General features: G+C 43.4%; 1 protein-coding gene and 1 pseudogene across 1 annotated transcript in view; both read left to right on the top strand.

The window, feature by feature from the left end:
* EML6 (EMAP like 6) overlaps positions 1–24,891 on the top strand; it is a 352,660-nt gene that overhangs the window by 278,166 nt on the left and 49,603 nt on the right. Inside the window, exons 25-28 of the mRNA XM_060187640.1 lie at positions 1,205–1,293; positions 9,670–9,846; positions 21,300–21,501; positions 21,598–21,724. Of these exons, the coding sequence (XP_060043623.1) occupies positions 1,205–1,293; positions 9,670–9,846; positions 21,300–21,501; positions 21,598–21,724 (595 nt within the window). The remainder of the gene's footprint in view (positions 1–1,204; positions 1,294–9,669; positions 9,847–21,299; positions 21,502–21,597; positions 21,725–24,891) is intronic.
* On the top strand, positions 8,154–9,126 carry LOC132537502 (SERPINE1 mRNA-binding protein 1-like; annotated as a pseudogene).

Genomic DNA, 24,891 nt, shown 5'->3' with positions numbered 1-24,891 from the left:
CCCTGTTCTTTATCCCTCTGGGAGTATGGACCAGAATTCCTTATGAGATAAAGAAGGTGACGGTTCTGGCTTTTGTAATTGCTTCACTGCTGGATATGGGTGTTGGCAGATCGGTCCACACCCCCAGCTGAAATAAAATATTTTTGACAGTAATCAAAATGAATCCATGATTATGAATTTTCCACCAGAGTGAAAGCCAACATTTTACTTTATTTTTAGGAAAATCTTAAAATGTCCTTCCATCCCCTCTGTTACTTAACTTGAAAGGGGAAACTGAAAAATAGACCTTATTCAATACTAACACTTGCAACCAGTTCTCACTTTCTGTGCCATCATTCTTGCAGAAGGGTTGCTTAGAGTATGTCTTTGTTCTAAGAAGCAATCGGGGAAAAGACCTCTATCAGGCTTTGGAAAAAGAGAACTGCTGTCATGCAACAGAGGGGAAAAAAAAAAAAAACAGAAAGCTTGATTCTGATATTTATGTCTCTTCGAGGTCAGATTTTATTTCTTTTTTTAAATTTTTTTATTTATTCCCTTTTGTTGCCCTTGTTTTATTTTTGAAGTTATTGTTACTATTATTGATGGCATTGTTGTTGGATAGGACAGAGAGAAATGGAGAGGAGGGGAAGAAGGGGAAAGAAAGACACCTGCAGACCTGCTTCCCCACATGTGAAGCGACTCCCCTGCAGGTGGGGATCTGGGGGCTCGAACCAGGATCCTTATGCCAGTTGTTGCACTTTGTGCCACCTCTGCTTAACCCGATGTGCTACCACCTGACTCCCCAGGTTAGATTTTCTGATGTTTATATTTTTAAAGTCATACATAGTCTTAAGGTCTATATACCATGAATGTACTTGCCTTTACATTATATCAGAGTAATGTCGCATATTATTTGTTCGGTTGGTGAGATTTGGATTGAAATGAATCAAAGTAGTTGTTGCTAGGAGCTGGCAATGGTGCATCTGGTAAGTGCACACATTACAGTGAGTAAGGACCTGGGTTCAAACCCCTGATCGTCACCTTCAGAGGGGAAGATTCATAAGCAGGAAAGCAGTGCTGCAAGTGTTTCTCTTTCTCTTATCCTCTCTATCTTTTCTTTTCAGGTTCTTTCCTTCTCTCTCAAAATAAATAATTGCGGTCATGTGTTCTTTTATAGTAGATACATGCAGAATTTAAGTGACTCTATTTCGTTCTATCATAACAGGAAAATTATTGCAAGTTAATTCTGGTGCCAAAGAACAACTCTTTTTTGAAGCTCCAAGAGGCAAGCGGCATATAATAAGACCTTCAGAGGTAATAGTCACACACAGATTTTTTTTCTTCAAGTATTTCATGAAAATGTAATGTGTCCATTTCTTTTACTTTTCATTTCAAACTTCTTTATTGAGGGATTAATGCTTTTTTAAAATTTTTTATTTATTTTAAAAAGGAGACATTAAAACCATAGGATAAGTGGGTTACAACTCCACACAGTTCCCACCACCAGATCTCTGTATCTCATCGCCTCCCCTGATAGCTTTCCTATTCTTTAACCCTCTGGGAGTATGGACCCAAGGTCATTGTGGGATGCAGAAGGTGGAAGGTCTGGCTTCTGTAATTACTTCCCTGCTGAACATGGGCATTAACTGGTCGATTCATACTCCCAGCCTGCCTCTCTAGTAGGTTGGGGCTCTGGGGAAGCAGAGCTCCAGGACACATTGGTGGGGTTACCTGTCCAGGGAAGTCTGGTCGGCATCATGCTAGCATCTGGAACCTGGTGGCTGAAAAGAGAGTTAACATATAAAGCCAAACAAATTGTTGAGCAATCATGGACCTAAAGGCTGGAATAGTGCAGATGAAGTGTTGGGGGGTACTCACTGCAGACTATTGTGTACTTTTGCTTTCAGGTATATATTTTGCCCTAGTTTATGGAGTTATATGTCCATTTCTTGTTCTCTGTTAGTTCAGTTCTGAGTACCTCGAAGGGTGGCCATTTGTTAAGTGTGATTTTTTTTCACCCGGCTTCATATTTTCTGAGGACGTGTGTATTTATTCTGCCACTGCTATAGCGAGTGCAGTTGACATTCTGTTTTAATGTTCCTCTGCCAAAGACAGTGACTAAGCTGTCATTCCCCATGCTTCCCTCTACTTTTAACATGTTTTGTGGAAAGCTCTCTGTAAACACAAACTTTGAAGTAAACTTTCTCAATGTCTATCTAGACAATATCTTCTGCAGCAATATGTTTTCAAAACAAAAACTGTCCATAATCTCTTCATCCTAATGTCCTAGTAATTAGGCAGCTTCATCATTTCTTTTCACTGTTGAAATAAAGTCCTAGATAAAATGTCTTACTCCTTCCCAAAACTTCAGATGTACGTGGTGCTTCTGTATAATGACCCTGATGGCATCATCTTGGCCCCAGGAGACAGTCTTAACTCATTTATTTGCTGCTACATAGCATTTGACAGAAGAGAAGGAAGTACTGCTTTCTCGGGGTATGTGGCGGGGGATGATGGGTAGTCATTTGGACTTGTGCCCATGCATAATGTTTCTAAAGGGAAGTCTGTGCATGGTACTTAAGAAGCACAAATTAGGAGCCTGATGGTGATGCACCCGGTTGAGTGCACACATTATCATGCACTAAGACCCAGGTTCAAGTACCTAGTTCCCATCTGCATGGGGGAACTTCATGAATATTGAAGCAGAACTGCAGGCATCTCTCTGTCTTTCTCCTTCTCTCCCTCCCCCTACCCTCTTAGATTCTCTCTGTTTCTATCCAGAAATGAAAGAAAGAAAACAGCCACTGGGGCTCAGTGCCTACACAACAAACCCCACCCTCACCCCTCGCTGCCTGGCATGTCACTGTGAAGAGAACCAAGGGAGAAGCTCTAATCACTGCTATTGTCAAACCTTGCAGCTGAATAGGGGAGATTTTGAAATTATACTCCAAATTAAAAAAAAATTAAATAGCCATAGTGACCGTAATGCGAAGTTTGCCTAACAAACTGTTAAATATGGGGGCCAAGCGGTGGTGCACTGGGTTAAGTGCACATAGTACAAAGCGGAAGGACCCACACAAGGATTGACAGAAGGATCCCAGTTCAAGCTCCTAGTTCCCCACCTGCATGAGGGATACTTCACAAGTGGTGAGTCAGGTCTGTAAATGTCTATATCTTTATCTCTCCTTTTCTATCATACCCTCCCCTCTCAATTTCACTCTATCCTATCCAATAAAATGGAAAGAAAAAAAAAAAAAAAAAGGCCACACAGGAGTCGTGGGCTCATAACCAATTCCCAGCACTAACCCTGGAGGCCAAAAAAAAAAAAAAAAAGAAAAGAAAACTGTTATATATAACACATGTTAGAATATCTGTTTAAATCTGTGGTTCATTTAAATCAGCTGTAAATTAGGGGACCAAGTCTCTGGGACTGGCCCCTTCTTCCTAGTGAGCTGTGAGGAAAGGGACCAGCCCTCAGTTGACTTCTGCTCCCTCCTCCATAAGATGATGATGGTGACATCCCTTACTGAGGTGAGGAGCAGAGGAAAGCATCCCTCAAGGACTAACTTTGTCTCAGTTCTAGTGTTTTTGTTTGTTCGTTTGTTTTTTTCCCTCCAGGGTTATCACTGAGGCTCAATGCTGGCATTACAAATCTACTGCTACTGGCAACTGTTTTATTCATTTTATTCATAGGACAGAGAGAAATTGAGAGAGGATGGGGAAAAAGAGAGGGAGAGAGGAAAATAGATACCTGCAGACCTGCTTCACCAATTGTGAAGCGACCGCCCCCTACAGATGAGGTGCTGTGGTCTCAAACCTGAATCCTTGTGTGGGCCCTTGAGCTTAATACTGTGTGTACTTAACTGGGTGTGCCACTGCCTGGCCCCTGTTCCAGTGTTGTTGTTATTATTATTATTATTATTATTCGCTTTTGTTGCCCTTGTTGTTTTATCATAGTTATTATTGTTGTTATTGATGTTATCATTGTTGGATAGGACAGAGAAATGGAGAGAGGAGGGGAAGACAGAGGGGGAGAGAAAGACACCTGCAGACCTGCTTCACCGCCTGTGAAGCGACTCCCCTTGCAGGTGGGGAGCCAGGAGTTCGAACCGGATCCTTATGCTGTTCCTTGTGCTTTGCACCACTTGCGCTTAACCTGCGGCGCTACCGCCTGACTCCCTCCAGTGTTTTTAACAAGTTAATTTGCCTTCTATGGGGTTTGTGGATGACAAGGATCAATCTGAATGCTCCATTTCAAGTGTGATTTCTGTTGCTTCAGTCCATCTTCCTCTAGGGAGCTCCATGCTAGGGTTCTCTTGGGGTGACTTCAGGTGGACAGCAGCAGCTATTTCTCTTACCTACTTGAGTCTAGGAGAGGTGACATCAGGGTCAGTGCCATGGAGGTGTACAAGGAGGGTCTCAGGAATGGAAGCTGGAACGTGGAAGGGAGTTGGTGACCAGAAAGCCCTTTAAAGCCAGCCTGGTGGACCTCTGCTCCTCTTTCTGTGAAGGGTGGCTTAGGATGTTGTAAGAACTGTGGTCTGGGAGGTGGCGCAGTGGATAAAGCATTGGATTCTCAACCATGAGGTCCTGAGTTCGATCCCTGGAAGCACATGTACCAGAGTGATGTCTGATTCTTTCTCTCCTCCTATATTTCTCATGAATAAATAAATAAATTCTTTTTTTAAAAAAAGAGGGGGGGGAGTCGGGCTGTAGCGCAGCGGGTTAAGCGCAGGTGGCGCAAAACACAAAGACCGGCATAAGGATCCCGGTTCGAACCCCGGCTCCCCACCTGCAGGGGAGTCGCTTCACAGGCGGTGAAGCAGGTCTGCAGGTGTCTATCTTTCTCTCCTCCTCTCTGTCTTCCCCTCCTCTCTCCATTTCTCTCTGTCCTATCCAACAATGACAACAACAATAATAACTACAACAATAAAACAACAAGGGCAACAAAAGGGAATAAATAAATAAAATAAATATTTAAAAAAAAAAAGAGGGGGTTGGGTGGTAGCGCAGTGGGTTAAGTGCACATGGTGCAAAGCACAAGGACCGGCATAAGGATCCCGGTTCGAGCCCCCAGCTCCCCACCTGCAGGGGAGTGGCTTCACAGGCGATGAAGCAGGTCTGCAGGTGTCTATCTTTCTCTCCACCTCTTTGTCTTCCCCTCCTCTCTCCATTTCTCTCTGTCCTATCCAACAACAGCGACAACAATAACCACAACTATGTTAAACAATAAGGGCAACAAAAGGGAAAATAAATAATAAAAAAATTAAAAAAAAATAATTGGGGTGATTCCATATACACGTCAGGGAACTGGGTTAATTGCTGGAATAAGCACCTCATCCGTTGAGTATGTCCTCTATTCCCAAGTCACTGGCCCAGACACAGAGTTTTGTTGTTGTTCCCATTTTGTTTGTGTTCAAAGGAAACAAAATGTTACCTAGGGAGTGGCTGAAATATGGACCATACCTCCACACAGCACACTATGACTTCGTGTGTGTGTGTGTGTGTATGTCTGTGTGTGTGTGTTACATAGACACACTGGGGTCTCACACATGCTCTCTTTGACCCCTCGCAAGCCAAATGTTTTCACTCTTCTTATTTCTGAGAGATAAGTCACCACAGTACTATTACACTATCCATGAAGAGCTTCCCCCTGTGCTAGACTATTCTCATGTGGTACTGGGCTTCCAATCCCAGGCCTTGAGCATGGTCTGGCACATGTTCAGCTGGATGAGCCATCTCTCAATCTCCCCAGTTGCACCTTGATTGTGATATTTCCTTCCCTGTGTAGCTATACAGCAAGCAACAGAAATGGAGGCCAGATGCTTGAGAAACTTTCAAGGTCATTTCCCATAACTCTCAAATGATATTTTCAAAACTTTGAAACAGTGCTTTACAGTGCTGATCTTAAGGAGTGCTGATGCTGTGAAGTCTGCAGTACTAACAGATACTGAGTGTAAGTCAATGAGGGGCTGCCGGGCAGTGGTGCACTTGGTAAAGCACACATATCTCCATGCGCAAGGACCCAGGTTCAAGCCACACCTTCCCACCTGCAGGGAGGATGCTTCATGAGTTGTGAAGCAGGTCTGCAGCAGGTCTGCTGGTGTCTATCTTTCTCTTTCCTTTTCTATCTTCCCTTCCATGTCAATTTCTCCTGTCAAATAATAAAAATAAAATAAAATAAAATAAAATAAAAAGAATATCAGTGAGGTCAGACTCTCCAAGAAAGTTTAAGGTGCAGTGTTGTTGTTACTCATGATGCTATTTTTAAAAAATTTTTATATGTATTTATTTTCACTTTTGTTGCCCTTGTTGTTTTATTGTTGTTGTTATTGTTGTTGTTAATGATGTCATCATTGTTAGATAGGATAGAGAAATGGAGAGAGGAGGGGAAAACGGGAGAGAAAGATAGACACCTGCAGTCCTGCTTCACCACTTGTGAAGTGACACCCCTGCAAGTGGGGAGCCAGGGGCTCAAACCGGGATCCTTGTGCTTTTCGCCACCTGCACTTAACCCACTGCACCACCGCCCAACTCCCGATGATACTATTTTATAAAGGACAGAAAATACTTTTATCAGTACTTTTTAAAAAATTGCAGGCCTCCTATGCATAGGCAACAAAATAATTTTAAAGGATAAAATGGCTACATACCATGAACAGCTCTACAAATGTTTAAGATGCTGTCTCTAGCACATAAAGGTATTAAACCAACTGAAGAATTTTATTACACTTTCTTCCAAGGAAACAGCTCTTTTAAAAGTTATCTTGGCCTGGCAAAATAATTAACTTGGGGCTGGATGATTGTGCACCTGGTTGAGTGCACATGTTATAATGCACAAGGAACCGAGTTCAAGCCCCCCGGTCCCTGCTTGCAGGGAAAAGCTTCACAAGTGGTGAAGCATTGCTGCAGATGTCTCTGTCTCTTTCCCTCTGTTTCCCCCTTCCTCTCAATTTCTCTCTATCTCTATCCAATGAATAAAGATAGTAAAAAAATTTCAAAATAATTCACTTGGGATATAGTGTACTGCTTTGCCATGCATGCATTCCAGGCTTGAAGGAAGCTTTGGTGTGATGGTCTCTTTCCTTCTCTCTTTCTCTCATCTAAAAAAAGGGGAGGTTTACAATTTCTCAAATAGTTTGCTAAATAGTCTACTTAAATAGTTTACTAAAACCACTGGTCAGGCTAGCTCAGTGGTTTCCAAGGTGGGGCAGGCAACACTGATCCCTTCACCAGGGACAATGGGTAGTATCTGGGGACAGGTCAGGGAGGGGCATTACTGGCCTCCAGGGAGTGGAGGACAGGAATGTCACTAAGAGTATTGCTATGCACCAGCCAAACCCTGATGATAATCATCTAGCTCAAAGCAGCAGCACTGAGACTAGCAAAATCTAATTTAACTTTGGATCTGTACAATGATAAGTTGGAAGGAACTGAAAACCTTTATTAATGCCAGATCTGCCCCCCCACAAACTATTGATTTTATCCAGAGAAAACTATCCAAACACTTGATGGCAATGGTGGTTTATCAAGATAATGCTGATGCTGCTTTTCAAATCCAGCAAGGTTCAAGCCCAGTCCTCACCACCTTCAGGATTGTGCTCTGTGTCCCACTGTCTCTATCTAAAGAAATAAGTAAATTCTGACACTGAATCCAGCAGAGTCAGCTCATTATGGGGGGGGGGGGGTTTGCTCAGGTGGGCAACTCGGGTAACCCTGCAGTGAGGCACTCGGAATAACCCGGGTGCTGCAGCTCAGTACCCCACCCCACCCCACCCACCTGCAGCCCCGGAAGTTTAAGTCTCCATTGTGGCCTGAAGTTGAGGACAAGTGTGGAGGTAGTGGATCTCACAACTGGGGAGCTGTCAAAGATGAATTAACGGGAATCATGCCATAACACAGCGGGTTAAGAGCACATGGCGTGAAGCAAGGACCGGTGTAAGGATCCCGGTTCGAGCCTCTGGCTTCCCATCTGCAAGGGAGTCGCTTCATAAGTGGTGAAGCAGGTCTGCAGGTGTCTGTCTTTCTCTCCCCTGTCTTCCCTCCTCTCTCCATTTCTCTTTGTCCTATCCAACAACAACGACATCGATAACAACAATAACTACAACAATAAAACAACAAGGGCAACAAAAGGGAATAAATAAAAATTTTAAAAATAAAAATATTCTAAAAAAAAAAAACATGAATTAACTGACTTGGAACAAGCCAGTGTGACTGAGGAAACACCTGAAGGTGAAGAACATCCAGTGGCAGACACTGAAAATAAGGAGTGGAGTTGAAGACGTAAAGGTAGAGGGTCCGAAAGAGATGACTTTGGATAAGTGGAAAGCTATTCAAAACAAGAACCGGGCAAAAGTATAGTTTAATATCCACAAGCCAAATGAAGGTGCTGATGAGCAGTGGAAGGAAGGGTTTGTTCTTCATAAGTCAAAGAGTGAAGAGGCTCATGCTGAAGATTTGGTTATGGACCATCATTTCCAGAAGCCAGTGAATGATATCACATCTCAGCTGGAGACCAATTTTGGAGACCTTGGCCACCCAGGATGTGGTGGTAGGGGAGGGCAAGTTGCCGTGGGCATGGTGGCCATCCAAACTATGGTAGCAGGACTGACAAGTCAAATACTTCTGCTCCTGATGTAGATAACTCAGAGGCTTTCCCAGCTCTGGCCTAACTGGATACCATAGGGCAACCCTGGTTCCTTTGTGGACCCTCCTGTCGGAGGTTTTGCATGCTTAAGGATCCCAACTGACTAAGAAATTTAAAAACAACAGCAGAAAAAAAAAAAAAAAGACTCATTCATGTCATTCACACCTAAAGACTGAATTTTATCTGTTTTGAAAATGAACTTCTCTCGCTACACACAAGTAACAATATGGTAGTCAGTTTTGTATTTAGAAATGTATTGGTAGCAGGGATGTTTTCATAATTTTCAAAGATTATGCATTCTTCATGAATACTCTTGTATTGCTGCTTGCAAAAAATGCATTTCCAAACATGAAAGATAGTTGTGAACAGTGTGTACCAGTTTAAAGCTTTCATTTCATTTGTGTTTTTTAATTAAGGATTTAGATATTCCTCTTCGTAATTACAAACTGGTTTTAAATATTGGACAGAGTATCAGTTTTACTACCTGCTTTGCATATTCACACATGGTCAACTGGGACATGTAAAGCTTGGATTTGTCAAATTTTATGCTGTGTGGAATACTAACTACTTTATGTATTAAAAAAAAAGTAAGGAATTGGGCGGTAGCGCAGTGGGTTAAGTGCACGTGGCACAAAGTGCAAGGACCTGCATACGTATCCTGGTTCGAGCCCCCGGCTCCCCACCTGTATGGAAGTCGCTTCACAAGTGGTGAATCAGGTCTGCAGGTGTCTATCTTTCTCACCCCTTCTCTGTCTTCCCCTCTTCTCTCCATTTCTCTCTGTCCTATCCAACACAGCGACATCAATAACAACAGCAATAACTACAGCAGTAAAACAAGGGCAACAAAAGGGAATAAATAAATATTTTTAAAAAATTTTTTTAAGTAGTAAATTGCAACTCAATCTCCTCAGCACACAGCACAAGTGCTTGATCCCAGCAGACACATCATTTGAAAATGCATTACCTTACTCAAATTCCCCTTCACAACAAAAGATGTCTAGGTCATGAGAAAATCCATTGCTTTTTTCCTCCTTCTCTTTAAGATTGAGAAGATAGAGTGGGACACATGGACCTGTGTCCTGGGGCCCACCTGTGAGGGGATCTGGCCCGCTCACAGTGACGTGACTGACGTCAATGCTGCCAGCCTCACCAAAGACTGCGCCCTCCTCGCCACCGGAGATGACTTCGGCTTCGTTAAGCTTTTTTCATATCCTGTCAAGGTAATAGTGCACGCTTACTGTACAGACCTGCTCAGTTTCATTACTAGCCCCCAAGCCTCTCTCATATCTAAGGTATAATTTTTAGATGCCTCCCTCTTTCCTTGCTAATCTCTCATCAACTGTCTTGGTATTATGTCCACTGTTCCCTTCATTGCTCATCCCACATGCCAAAGCCACCTGGTCGTCTTCCTTCAATCATTTGTCTGTTCAGCACCAGTCACCAGTCCATTCTGTATGATCAGATTATAGTTCTATGTAGTAATCTTCCTCGCTGTGTTTACACATTTTGATTTTTTTTAAATATTTATTTCCTTTTGTTGCTCTTGTTTTATTGTTGTAGTAGTTGTTGTTGTCATTGTTAGATAGGATGGAAGGAAATGGAAATAGGAGGGGAAGACGGGGAGAGAAAAATAGACAACTGCAGACCTACTTCACCGACTGTGAAGTGACTCCCCTGCAGGTGGGGAGCTGGAGGCTCAAACCGGGATCCTTATGACGGTCCTTATGCTTTACGCCACTTGCGCTTAACTCACTGTGCTACCACCTGACTCCCCACATTTTGATTTAAAAAAAATTTTTTATTATCTTTATTTGACATCGACCTCCAGAAAATGAAAGGAGGTGGGAGATAGAGAAGGGTTAGACAGACACTTGCGGCCCTGCTTTACCACTCATGAAGCTTTCCCCCTGCAGGTGGGGACTGGAGGCTTAAACCGGTCCTTGTACATTGTAACATGTGTGCTCAACAAGGTGTGCCACCGCCTGGCCCCTGTTTATATGTTTTGAAATGAGATTGCTAGCTAAACAAGTCAAAAAGTTCATGAGACCCTGCTTTGAGAAGAATAAGATTTTGGCAGATATTTTAACAATGGAGGGAAAGACTCACTATAGGTATTATTATATGGCATTCCTGTCCTGGATATATTGTTGGTCCTGGGAGTTTACTGTCCACACCCCCATCCTGGCCAGAAGGACTGTCTACATAAGTAATTTCAGGCTGTGTTCCTAAGTCTCCCAGACTTCCAGAGAGGTTCCTGAACTGTTAGTCTGGCAGACAAGCTAGGGACCAACTGGTGAGACCCCCCCTATGCCTCAAACAGAATTGGTCTAGTTTTCTTATTTTATATGTCAAGATTTAAAAAATATATATTTATTTATTTATTCCCTTTTGTTGCCCTTGTTGTTTTATATTGTACTTATTATTGTTGTTATTGATGTAGTTGTCGTTGGATAGGACAGAGAGAAATGGAGAGGGGAGGGGAAGACGGGGGGAGAGAAAGGGAGACACCTGCAGACCTGCTTCACTGCCTGTGAAGGGACTACCCTACAGGTGGGGAGCCGGGGGCTTGAACCAGGATCCTTACGCCAGTCCTTGTGCCATGTGCACTTAACCCAACTCCAATATCAAGATTTTTTTTAAAAAAAATTTTTATTATCACCAGCATTATTGCTGGGGCTCAGTGCCAGCTTTATGAATTCACCACTCCCAGTGGCCATTTTTCTCTCCCCCTGCCTCTTCTACTTTATTTCTATTTGATAGGACAAAGAAAAGTTGAGGGAGAGGAAGAGAGAAAGATAGACACCTGAAGACCTTCTTTGTCATTCATGAAGCATCCTCCCTGCAGGTGGGGAGCAGGGGCTTGAACCCAAGGACTTGAACCCTTATGTATGGTGATACGTGTGCTTAACCGAGTGTGCCATCACCTGGCTTCCTACATCAGCTTTTTTATTATTATTATTTTATTTACAAAAAGGAAACACTGACAAAACTACAGGATATGAGGGGCACAATTCCACACAACTCCCACCACCAGAACTCCACATCCCCTCCCCTCCCCTGATAGCTTTCCTATTTTTTAACCCTCTGGGAGTGTGGACCCAAGGTCATTGTGGGATGCAGAAGGTGGAAGGTCTGGCTTCTGTACTTGCTTCCTTGCCGACCATGGGTATTGACAGCTCAATCTATACTCCCAGCCTGTCTCTCTCTTTCCCTAGTGGGGCACGGCTCTGGTGAATCGGGGCTCCAGGACTTTTTGGTGGGGTTTGTCTGTCCAGGGAAGTCTGGTTGGCATCATGCTAGTATCTGAAACCTGGTGGCTGAAAAGAGAGTTAACATATAAAGCCAAAGAAATTGTTGACTAATCATGAACCTAAAGGCTGGAATAGTGCAGATGAAGAGTCGGGGGGGGGGGGGTGTCTCCGTTTTGTAGATAGCTAGTAGGCATATTTTAGTTATATTCCAAAGGACCTGTGGCTATACTAGTTTTCTTTTTCTTTTCTTTTTTTTTTTTATCACTGAGCCTGAAATCTGATATGCAGGTGGGATCTAAGTTATTGTCTGGGAAGATGATGTCATTCATGACTGGAAAAAGGACTAGAAAGCTGGATCAGGGAAGAGAGGAGCTCCCAAATATGGGAAAGGTGTATAAATATTGTTTACTGTAAACCCCATCAATGTGATGTGATCTGCGGCACATGTTCAGCTTAGTAGCCTATGTGACCTCTGCATCCCTGTAGATCTGAGCTCGCATTCTGTGGTCATGAGTAAGAACATTCCAAGCTGCCCTAATTTCAGGACCCATTTTCCTCAGGTGGAGCATAGAGTATGTTGCCCAGCCTCCCTTTGGAGGATGGAACATTCTCTACTGTTGTTGATCTGAGTTGAGGGCAAGGTCCTATGGGGGCCCACAAAAGGGTCTGTTTTGTTGTTCCTGATAGAGATGACCGGTAACAATGGAGAGAGGGATTTATTTGAGATCTAGGCCCATCATGTCTGTTTGGGAATCTCAGGACTCCCTGATTAGGGCCCTAGCTGACTACATCAGCTTTTGTATAAGATTTTACCCAACATGTCCTTATGGAATTTTTTAAAATTTTTATTTATTCCCTTTTGTTGCCCTTGTTGTTTTATTGTTGTAGTTACCATTGTTGTTGTTGTCACCGTTGTCGGAAAGGACAGAGAGAAATGGAGAGAGGAGTGGAAGACAGAGAGGGAGAGAGAAAGATAGACACCTGCAGACCTGCTTCACCGCCTGTGAAGCGACTCCCCTGCAGGTGGGGAGCCAGGGGCTCGAATTGGGATCTCCATGCTGGTCCTTACACTTTGCGCCACGTGCGAGGAATTTTTCAAGTGTACAGATAAAGCAAAAGACTGACACAAGGAATTCCCAGAAACTCTTCACTAGACAGTATAACTAAGAAAATTACAGACATCAGGATAATTGCCCCTAAATGTTTCAATATATATATATTTCAATATATATATTTGACTCTATATTACATAGAGTCAAACATTTAGTAGTTATGGTATTTTCTTAAGTTAAAATTTGTATACTACAGTTGGCATACATAAATGTTGAGTTTGCAAAGTTGAATATTCATACACAGTAGCTATATAATCATAGGACATTATCATGTCCTTAGCAAGTTTCCTTTGGGTCAGTCTTCACCACTTCTCCACCCCCAAATGAAAACATTACTTCAGTGTTTTTTGTTTTTTTTTTCAACAGGGTTATGGCTGGGATTCAGTGCCAGTGCTATGAATCCACTGTTCCGGTAGCCTTTTTTTCCCCTCTCTTCCTCCTCCTGCCCCCATTTTTTTTATTGGATAGGCCAGAGACAAATTGAAAGAAAAAGATACACACCTGCAGAACTGCTTCAGCACTCGTGAAGTGTTCCTCCTGCAGGTAGAGAGCAGGGCCTTGGACCTGGGTCCTTTCTTTCGCATGGTATGTGAAACTTATACGTGCACTTAACTGAGTGCACCACCTCCAGGTCCCCCATTACTTCAGTTTTTATACCATGAATTAATTTCCCCTGTTTTATAACTTCATGGAAGTTATTTTTTTAAAGTTGCTTCTTTCATTTCATTCAGATAATGTTTCTGAGATTTACCCATGCTGTTATGTGTAATAATAGTCTTTTCCGGGAGTTGGGGAGTAGAGCAGTGGGTTAAGTGCATGTGGCACAAAGTGCAAGGACCGGTGTAAGGATCCTGGTTTGAGCTCCTGGCTCCCCACCTGCAGGGGGTTTGCTTCACAAGTGGTGAAGCAGCTCTGTAGGTGTCTATCTTTCTCTCTGTCTTCCCTTCCTTTCTCCATTTCTTTCTGTCCTATCCAACAACAACAACATCAATAACAGTAAAACAACAAGGGCAACAAAAGGGAATAAATATTTTTTTTAATCTTTTTTTAAAAAAATAAGTCTTTTTCCTTGTAGAGCTGAGAGAAATTCCATTGTCTGAATATGTTATAGTTTATTTACCCACACAGTTATCAGTAAGTACACTGTCATCTGTAATTGATTATAATAAAACTGCTATGGATATTCTTTGATAAGTCTTTATGGGCATAAGTTTTCTTAAGTAAATACACAAAAGTGGAATTTCTGAGCAGTGGGGAAAGAGAAATAGATGTGTAGCTTTTAAAAAATATTTATTAGGGTGGGGATATAGCATAATGGTTATACAAAGAGGCTTTCATGCCTGAGGCTCTCAAGTCCCAGGTTCAATCCCCTACACCACCATAAGCCAGAGCTGAGCAGTGCTCTGGTAAAAAAAAAAAAAAAAAAAAAAATATATATATATATATATATATTTATATTTATATTTGAGGGAGTCAGGTGGTAGCACAGTGGGTTAAGTGCAGGTGGTGCAAAGCACAACGACCTGCGCAAGGATCCCGGTTTGAGCCCCTGGCTACCCACCTGCAGGGGAGTCGCTTCACAGGCAGTGAAGCAGGTCTGCAGGTATCGATCTTTCTCTCCCCCTCTCTGTCTTCCCCTCCCCTCTCCATTTCTCTCTGTCCTGTCTAACAATGACGACAATAATAACTACAACAACAATAAAGCAACAAGGGCAACAAAAGGGAAAATAAATAAATTTATTAGAGACTTAATAATGATTAAAAAGATTGTAAGATAGCAGGGGTAATACTCCATACATAGAACTCTAGTTCCCACCACTAGAGTTCTATGTTCCATCCCCTTTATTGGAAGCTTCCCTGTTGTTTATCCCTCTGGAAGTATGGACCAAAATTCTTTATGGGGTGCAGAAGGTGGGAGGTCTGGCTTCTGTAATTGCTTCTCTGCTGGACATTGGTGTTGGCAGGTGGATCCATCCTGTTTCTGTCTTTCCCTAGTGGGGTAGGGCTCTGGAGACATGAGGTTCCAGGACACATTGGTGAGGCCATCTGCCCAGGGAAGTCAGGATGGCATCATAGTAGCATCTGTAATTTGGTGGCTGAAAAGGTGACAAGATATAAAGCAGAACAAATTGTTTAATAAACATGAGCCCAAAGGTAAGAATAGAGCAGATGAAACTGGTGGTCTATGTGTGGAAAGAAGCTTGGAAGTCAGAGAGACAGAGAGGGCTTGGCTTGCTAACACCCATGTCTAGTGTAGAAGTAATTACAGAGCCAGATCTTTCATCTTCTGCACCCCATAAAGAATTTTGGTCCATACTCCCAGTGGGGGAGAAATGTTAGGGGGAAGATGAGCAGAGGGCTCTCAACTCAAACTCCATCAGGATTCAGAAAAGACAAAAAAAAAAAAAAAAGACACTCATAAGTAGTAGGTGTGACTTAGAAAGGAAGACAGGATCATAGAAAAAAAAAGGGCAAATATATATATAAAAATATAACTAGATAGTTATAAAAATAATATTCAACCCATATTTGTCATTGTTGGAGAACTAATACAGTTTCCAATGGAGGGATGGGGACACAGAACTCTGGTGGTGGGAAAGGTGTGGAATTATACCCCTGATATCTTAAAATTCTGTAAATCAATGTTAAATCACTAAAAAAGAAAGGAAGGGAGGGAGAAAGGAAGAAAGAAAGAAAAGATGACATTGTGCCACTCAGAACTTATGCTTAGTGAAATAAGAGGTAAAAAAACACACACAAAAAAAAAACTAATGGATGACTTTGCTCATAGTGGAATATAGAGAACTGAAACACGTGAAATTGCAACAACTATAAGAAGAAAGCAAGTTGCAAGCTGGCTCTAAGACTTAGAACTATGGTGATTAGTAGTAGGGGTGGCGCAAAAATTTTGCAATGGGCTGATGGGTATAGTGTGAAGCTATAGCTCTTATTATTTTACAACCTTGTAAACTACTATTACGTAAAAAAGAAAAAATATTTTAAAAAACCACTACAAAAAAAGAAATATGCCACCATGCCATCTATATTTTTCTGTTTTATATTTGGTTCCTTATAATTCTAAGTCATGCTGCATAGTAGCTTACCTTGCATATGTGTATATATCTACATCATATACACATAGATAGATAGATTGATTGATCGATTGATTGATATATTTTCCATGTGTAACACCCAGCTTTGAACCCAACTCCCACTACTGAAGGAAACATTACTGCTGTGGCCTCCTCCGTCTCTCTCCCTCTCCCTCTTCCCTCTCCCTTTCTCTCCCCCTCTGCCTCTATAAACAAGAAAAAGAATTTATCTTATTAATATGAGATAAATAGAATGAGAAAGCGGGAAAAAAAAACCACATAGCTTTTTTTTTTTTTTTGGCACGTGTGATGCCAGGTATTGAACTCTAGCCTTCATGCCTGAGAACCCAATACTTTACACACTGTACCACCTCCTGGGTTCCAACTTACATATATTTGGAAATGACCACCATGGTAAAGTTAGTTAGCATGCATCAGCTAATATAGATGCAAGAGGGAGCCAGGCAATAGTGCACCTGGTTAAGTGCACATAGTACTAAGAGCAAAGACTCTCAAGGATCCAGGTTCAAGCCCCCATCTCCTCACCTGCAGGCAGGTAACTTCACAAGCAGTGAAGCAGGTCTGCAGGTGTCTTTCTCTCTCCCTCTCTGCTTTCCTCCCCCCCCCCCCAATTTCTCTCTGTCCTATCCAATAAAGTGCAAAAAATGGACGCCAGGATCAATGGATTCGTAGTACAGGCATCAAGCCTATACCTTTGGCCACTTCTGAAGGAAGGTTGTCATTGGTGTTTTTAGGCTCCCTTCAAGTTCTTAAAATTCCTTCTTAGAACATCAACATTTCTAGAAAATGGTTTCTTATAAGAGGTCTTTAACATGTCTTTAACATGTATGTTTTTATAGCCTAAGAAACTGAATTGTTGTGAAGGTGGGAGAACTTTCATAGTTTCATCAGATTCTCAGGAAATTCCAACCTCTACTTAGTTAAGCTGGGCTCTGGAGACATGGACCAGCCTCTTCATTCTCTCATGAATCATAGAACAAAAGGAATGCAGGGGCTAGGTGGTGGCACACCTGGTTAAGCATGTACATTACAGTGGGCTAGGACCCGGGTTCAAGCTCCTGGTCCCCACCTGCAGGGGGAAAGCTTCACGAATGGTAAAGCAGAGCTGCAGGTGTCTCTCTGTCTCTCTCCCTCTCTGTCTCCTCCTCCCCTCTTAATTTTTCTCTGTCTCTATCTAATAATAAATAAAAACTACAGCCTTCCCTATAAAAACAAAAGGAAGGAAGGAAGGAAGGAAGGAAGGAAGGAAGGAAGGAAGGAAGGAAGGAAGGAAGGAAAGAAGGAAGGAAGAGAGGGAGGGAGGGAGGGAGGAATGCTAGCAAGTCTGATGGGCTAATGGATTTCTCTTGATGAGCCCCCAAGTAGTCCTTCCAGCCTCTTCCAGAGAGAGAAGCTACCTATTTCCTGGAACCTTCTAGCAACTATTAATTCCCTTTACTGTTCCACAGAGCAGTGAGACTGCTTCCTATTCTGAGAATCCTGAAGCACCTTCTGCTAGGAGAATCTCAGTTTTGTTGGATAGCCCCAGTGACTTAATTTGGACACCTTCCACCACCTTTTTCTCCCTATCACTCTATTTCCCTCTGCAATATGATTTTGTGTACCTTAAAAATATTCGTCTCCTGACCCTTTCTTTCTTCTACTTCTCTAGAACTCTGTCCCCTCTCATATTGAGTCTGGTGTTCTCTCTCTCTCTCTCTCTCTTTCTCTTTATCTCCTTCCTCCATTGGGTCTTGATGCCTATACTATAAATCCACTGCTCCTGGCAGTCATTTTTTTTCCATTTTATTGGATAGGGCAGAGAGAAATTGAGAGAGAAGGAAGTAGAGAGGGGAAGCATCCCCCCTGCAGTTGGGGAGCTCCAACCATATCCTTGTGTGGGTCTTTGCATTTAGTATTATGTGTGCTTAACCGGGTGTGCCACTTCCTTACCCCTGGAGTATTGTTCTCAAGCTCTGTCCTCTCTGTTCACATGCTTGCACCCTCACATGCTCATAAAATAGTTTCTCTTAGAGATCCTTAATTTGTTCTGCCTTTTCAGTATTAACTTAGGGAGTTCTGGAGAGCTACTTGGAAATGCTACCTTCTTCTTCTAGCGTTTGCCCTTCTTCCATAGCCAGTCAACAGCATCAGGTTGAGCCTGATGTAAAGTTTCGAGACCTCCTTTGAATCTGGAGAGGTGGCAGTCGTTGACTATGTGGGTCATAGTCTGTCTGTAGCCGCAGGGGCAGTTCGGGTCGTCTCTGGCTCCCCAGCGATGGAACATAGCGGCGCATCGGCCATGGCCTGTTCGATAGCGATTGAGGAGGGCCCAATCATAACATGCAAGGTCAAAGCCGGGTTGAAGCTTGCAGGGGTCTGTGATGAGGTGTTTGTTCTTTACTTCAGCTGACTGCCAACTCTGTTTCCAAGAGACTGGAACAGAGAAGTTCAGTGTAGGCGTAGGGGACCAGATTGGGTGACGAGACGTCAAGCGTTGGACAGGGTGGGCGAAGATATCCGCATATATTGGCAGGTCCGGTCGAGCGTAGATGTGGGAAATGAACTTAGATGATGCCGCATCCCGACGAATATCTGGCGGGGCGATGTTGCTAAGAACTGGCAGCCATGGAACCGGGGTGGAACGGATGGTTCCAGAAATTATCCTCATGGAGGAATATAATTTGGAATCGACCAAGTGGACATGGGGGCTACGGAACCATACTGGGGCACAGTATTCTGCAGTGGAATAGCATAATGCCAGAGATGATGATCGTAGTGTGGAAGTGCTCGCGCCCCATGAGGAGCTGGCCAGTCTTGCAATGATGTTATTCCTCGCGCCCACCTTTGCTGCAGTTTTTATGAGATGTTTGTGAAATGACAGAGTGCGATCGAGAGTAACGCCAAGATAGACTGGCTGGGCTTCATGCCGGATTCTCGTATCGCCAAGCTGCACATTAAGCTCACGCGAGGCCGAGGCATGATGTAGATGGAAAACAGATGATACCGTTTTTGCAGTGCTAGGGATTAGTCGCCATTTTTTACAGTAATCAGATATCAGAGACATGTCTTTCGTGAGTGTTTCCTCGAGGATGTCGAACTTGGATGCCTGAGTTGCACAGCAGATGTCATCGGCGTAGATGAACTTCCTTGAAGTTTCTGGGAGGTCATTGATGTAAATATTAAATAGCGTAGGAGCCAGAACAGAGCCCTGGGGGAGGCCACTTGAGACAAGTCTCCATCTGCTAGACTTGTCACCCAGATGTACCCGGAATGCTACCTAACAGGGGCCAGGTGGTGGTGCACCTGGTTGAGCACACATGTTACAATGTGCAAGGACCCAAGTTCAAGCCCCTGGTCCCCACCTGCAAGGGTAAAAGCTGTGCAAATGGTGAAGCAGGGCTGCAGGTGTCTTTCTGTCTCTCTCCCTCTCTATCTCCCCTTACCCCCTCAATTTCTGACTGTCTCTATCCAATAAATAAAGATAATTTTTAAAAATAAAAGTTAAAAAAAAAAAGAAAGCAAGAAAGAAATGCTACCTAACTGACCATTTCCCTGTTGGTTCTATAGTCAGTGCTTCTCTGCTGTCAGGTTGGGGTCAACCAGGCCCAGAGAGAACTTGACTGAAAGTAGTAGGACTTCATGAGCTCTGTGCAGCTGTTCCTGCCTGTGTGTCTGTGCTGGTGTCAAGTTCCCAAGGGCCAGTGCAAGCCTCTTATTGCATCAGGTCTTCATAAGGGACACCCACGACCTCAGGAGCACATGAAGCTTCCTGCATTGTGCAAGGAATCCCCCAGGAGTAGCTGAGAGCCTGGCAAAATTCTCCCTCTCTAAATGGCTCCTGCCCGAGATGTTTTTGCCAGTAGTCTGTGGTCCCTGACCCCAGAAGAGAAGCTGGTTCCTTGTGCCAGTGTGTGGACTCCCTACCACTTATCAGGACTTCCTGGTGGTGGTGATGGGGAGGTGAAGGGTGAGTTGACTCACACCCCACCCCCTCCTTCCCCCCCACTGTGGGCTGATGTGCTCTGAAGTGCTGATAGCAGCTGAGCAAAGTGGGTTCTGAGTTCTGTTGATTTAGCCATGTTTGTTGAAAGTGATTTTACTTTAAAAAAAAAAAAAGAAAAGAAAAGAAAACTAACTATTTGCATGTTTCTAGCTTTAGAAATAGTTTCCACTTACATCTGTATGTTAAATCCTACTCAGGCCCCCAGGATAATGATACATCCCTTGCTGTGCTGGCAGAGCCTGGGCTATGGCACAGAAGCCACTGTGGGGGTGACTGGGAGGACACTTCTGTTCTTAAATGTCAGCCAGAATCACAGTTGGGACGTTACACTAGAGACTTTCACATGTGATGCCTAAAACAGAAGCAGGCTTTTTAGACTTCTCTAGGCTCCAGGAATAGGCTTTGTCGCCTAACATTTCGTTCATTCCCTTAAAAAACTATTTATTAGCTCCCCACCTGCAGTGAGGAAGCTTCATGAACTGTGGAGCAGTGCTTGCAAGTGTCTTCCTCCTCCTCCTCCTTCCCCTATCAAAAAGATAATGGGGAAAAAAAAATGTCTACAGCCACCATGACATCATCCTGACACCTCCCCTGACAGATGACTTCAACAACATGCCCTGAAGGATCACCTCCCCAGAGCTCTACCCCACTAGGGAAAGATAGAAACAGGTTGGGGTATATGGATCCACCTTCCAATGCCCTGTCCAGTGGAGAAGCAATTACAGAAGCCAGACCTCCCAGCTTCTACACCCCATAAAGAATTTTGGTCCATACTTCCAGAGGGATAAACAACAGGGGAGCTTCCAATAAAAGGAATGGAACATAGAACTCTGGTGGTGGGAATTGTGTGGAGTAGTACCCCTGTTATCTTACAGTCTTGTTAATCATTATTATATCACTCATAGAAATTTTTTTAAAAGATGGCTTAGAGAAGGATGGAGTAGTACAGGCAGTGGGTGGCAGCAATAACCCTGGTGGCAATAAAAAGAGAGAAAAGAAGTATCAAGGAGCTGTGAATAACCAGGTAATGTTTTGGGGCAATGAGACCAAGGCCAAGCCCCCTCCCTTCATGAAACTTGCACTCTAGAGAGATGGAGGGAAATGACTGTGTAGAAGGAGCTGCTACCCTGTTGAATGGTGTGGGAGAGTCCGCCGAGAGGCAGACGGGTCATCAGAGGGCTGACAGGTCATCACCGATCCCGGGCTTTCCAGGGTCAGCACGTGAGATTCAAGAAGTACGTGGGACACAGCGCCCATGTCACCAATGTGAGGTGGCTTCACAACGACTCTGTGCTGCTCACAGTGGGTGGTGCAGACACGGCCTTGATGATCTGGACAAGGGAGTTCGTGGGGACCCAGGAGAGCAAGCTGGTGGACAGTGAGGAGTCAGACACAGACGCAGAAGAGGATGGAGGTGAGCCCCCCTGCCTCGCACAGGCCGCTTCCCCCCATATCCCCTCCCGTGGCCCCACAGACCCACCTTGCTCCACCCCCTTCTCTGTCCTTTGAGGTTATGACAGTGACGTTGCCCGAGAGAAGGCCATCGACTACACCACCAAGATCTATGCTGTGAGCATCAGGGAAATGGAAGGCACCAAGCCACACCAACAACTGAAGGAAGTTTCAGTGGAGGAAAGGTATGGTGTCACCAGGTGTATTTGCATTCGTTCTGCCTTGTGACGAGCTCATTTCAAATAGCATATTGTGATGTGAGCACTTTTTTTAAAAAAATATTTTTTGTGGGGCCAGATGGTGGCACACCTGGTTGAGCGCAAATGTTATAGTGCGCAAAGACCTGGGTTCGAGCCCCCAGCCCCCACCTGCAGGGGGAAAGCTTCACAAGTGGTGAAGCAGTGCTGCAGGTGTCTCTCTGTCTCTCTTCCTCTCTATCACCTCCTTCCCTCTCAATTTCTGGCTGTCTCTATCCAAATAAATAAATAAATAAATAAAGATAATTTTTAAAATTTTTTTAAATTTATTTATTAGTGGATAAAGACAGAAATTGAAAGGGGTGGTGGAGCTAGAGTGGGAAAGAGACAGAGAGAGACACTTGCAGCCCAGCTTCACTACTCATGAAGCTTTCCCCTGCAGGTGGGGATCTCGGGCTTGAACCTGGGTTCCTGAGCACTGTAATGTGAGTACTTAACCAGGTATGCTGCCGCCTGGCCCCTCAAACAGTGCACTGTGTATCCTCAGAGTTACTACAGCTCATCTTTCATGAGTAGACACGGAATCTTAACCTGCATAGAGACCTAAGCCAGGGAAAAATTGCCCATAGTCCTCAAGTGTGTGGCAAAGGATGGGTCACACTTTAGTGAAGTCGATGAAGAATTTTGGTTTGATTGGACTGACTTTCTCATCCAGAGAGGATGTGAGAGTAGCCCACAAGCTGTCCTGTGTCAGCAGAGAAGCAGGAAGGAGGGCAGGCTTCTAAGGTGGTGGAGGAAGTCTGCGTGTTTGTGTCACACCCTGAAACTGGGCAGTCACTTCTCTTAATGTGCCTGTTACCTGCCCAGGTTTCTTCAGATGTGTTTGTGGGTCCTAGGCCTAGGCAAGTTGTTGGGGTTTTTTTTTTTTTAATTTCTTTATTGGTGGCTTAATGGATTACAGTTGACAGTAAAATGCAATAGTTTATACATGCATAATACTTCCCAGTTTTCCATATAACAATATAATCTCCAGTAGGTTCTCTACCATCATGTTCCACGACCTGAACCCACCCCATCTTAAAATGTACTAAGCAGAAGTTGATTTTTTAAAAATACTTATTTATTTATTCCCTTTTGTTGCCCATGTTGTTTTATTGTCATAGTTATTGTTATTGGCATTGTATAGGACAGAGAGAAATGGAGAGAGGAGGGAAAGACAGAAAGGGGGAGAGAAAGACACCTGCAGACCTGCTTCACCGCTTGTGAAGCAACTCCCCTGCAGGTGGGGGACTGGGGGCTTGAACCGGGATACTTATGCCGGTCCTTGTGCTTTGCGCCACCTGTGCTTAACCCACTGTGTTACTGCCTGAATCCCACCAATTTGATTTTGTTACCTTGAATCTTTTATATTGAAAAGAAGCTTTCTGGGGGTCAAGTAGTAGCACAGCGTGTTAAGCGCACGTGGCATGAAGCGCAAGGACCAGCCTAAGGATCCTAGTTCAAACCTCAGCTCCCCACCAGTAGGGTGGTCGCTTCATAGGCGATGAAGCAGGTCTGCAGGTGTCTATCTTTCTCTCCCTTCCTCTGTCTTCTCCTCCTCTCTCGATTTCTCTCTAGCCTATCTAGAAACAATAGCAAAGGCAACAACAGCAAGGGCAACAAAATGGGAAAAAAGGCCTCTAGGAGCAGTGGATTTGTAGTGCAGTCACCAAGCCCCAACAATAAACCTAGAGGCAAAAAAAAAAAAAAAAGAAAAGAAGGTTTCTGGTATTATTCTCAACCTGTGTGATGCACAATGTATGGATAAAAACGTTGGATACTTTCAGATCTCTTTAAAAAGAAAGTTCAGATTCCTGTCGTTATGTAATATATCTTTATCTGTGCTGGGAAAGATGCATAATGACTAAAACCTCTACCTGATAGAACTTCATGGATCTCAGAAAATGTTTTGACAGTTTTTTGTGGACTCTTCTTGTTGCCCTGAGTTCAGTGTTCACAAGTGCCCTGGTTTCTTGGTCTCATTATTTATTAAGATTTCAAGTGTGTGTGTGTGTGTGTGTGTGTGTGTGTGTGTGTGTGTGTGTGTGTGTGTGTGTGTGTGTGTGTGTGTGTGTTACTTCCTTCCTAGTAATAGTTATTTAATAAATCTCATCACTTCTTATTGTTCAGTGGGGTTTTAGATCCAAGCCAGTCCAATCCAATGTCATTTCCCTTTCCTGTTTCTGTGCAGGGCAAGATAACATAGCTTAGTAAGTGCTGTGTGTTGTGCTACAGGCAGAAGATTGATTGTGATGCAAAAAAAAAAAAAACAAAAAAACTCCCCCCACTTAGCATCTTTGTTAGATACTACTATAAAGGTTCAGCATTCTTTTTTAAAAAAATTTTTATATTTATTTATTTATTTTCCCTTTTGTTGCCCTTGGTTTTTTTTTTTTTTATTGTTGTTATAGTTGTTGTTGCTCTCATCGTTGGTAGATAGGACAGAGAGAAATGGAGAGAGGAGAGGAAGACAGAGAGAGGGAGAGAAAGATAGACGCCTGCAGACCTGCTTCACTGCCTGTGAAGCTACTCCCCTGCAGGTGGGGAGCCGGGGGACCAGAATCCTTATATCAGTCCTTGCGCTTGGCACCACGTGTGCTTAACCCGCTGTGCTACCCCGCCCAATTCCCGCATTCTTTTATTATTATTTTTTTTAAAAAAGAGGTATTTTTCTGCACTCCTCTGTAATAGTTCATTTTGCTTGCAGAAATGGCCACAAATAGGAAATAGTCTGAAAAGACCTAATTGTAAGAATAAAGAGAAAAAGAACCTTGTGCTCATAAATGCATGAGTAAACCTTCCCCTTAAATAATTCACTCTAAAAAAAATTTGGCTTGAATGAGACATTCTTTTTTGTGGGGTGAGGGGGTAAGGAATTACGCAGCCTTTCTAGTTTCACATAGCACTGTGAAACGAGTTGACTTGGCTATTACTCCTAAGTTGCTTCTGGCTGGTTGCTGCACACCAGGGATTCATCTTGCTAAGATCTGCACTAGCCACTGGATGTAGAAAACAGATTTCTCCTTACCACACACTACTGCTGGTGTCTAATCTAAACTGGGGCTTGGGGTCTTTAATGGCAAGACTGTAAAAAAAAAAAAAAAAAAAAAAACCTC

Source organism: Erinaceus europaeus, chromosome 3, assembly GCF_950295315.1.
Source record: "Erinaceus europaeus chromosome 3, mEriEur2.1, whole genome shotgun sequence".
Lineage (NCBI taxonomy): Eukaryota > Metazoa > Chordata > Mammalia > Eulipotyphla > Erinaceidae > Erinaceus > Erinaceus europaeus.
The sequence above is the reverse complement of the archived record's forward strand: the minus strand, read 5'-3'. Positions and strand labels throughout refer to the sequence as shown.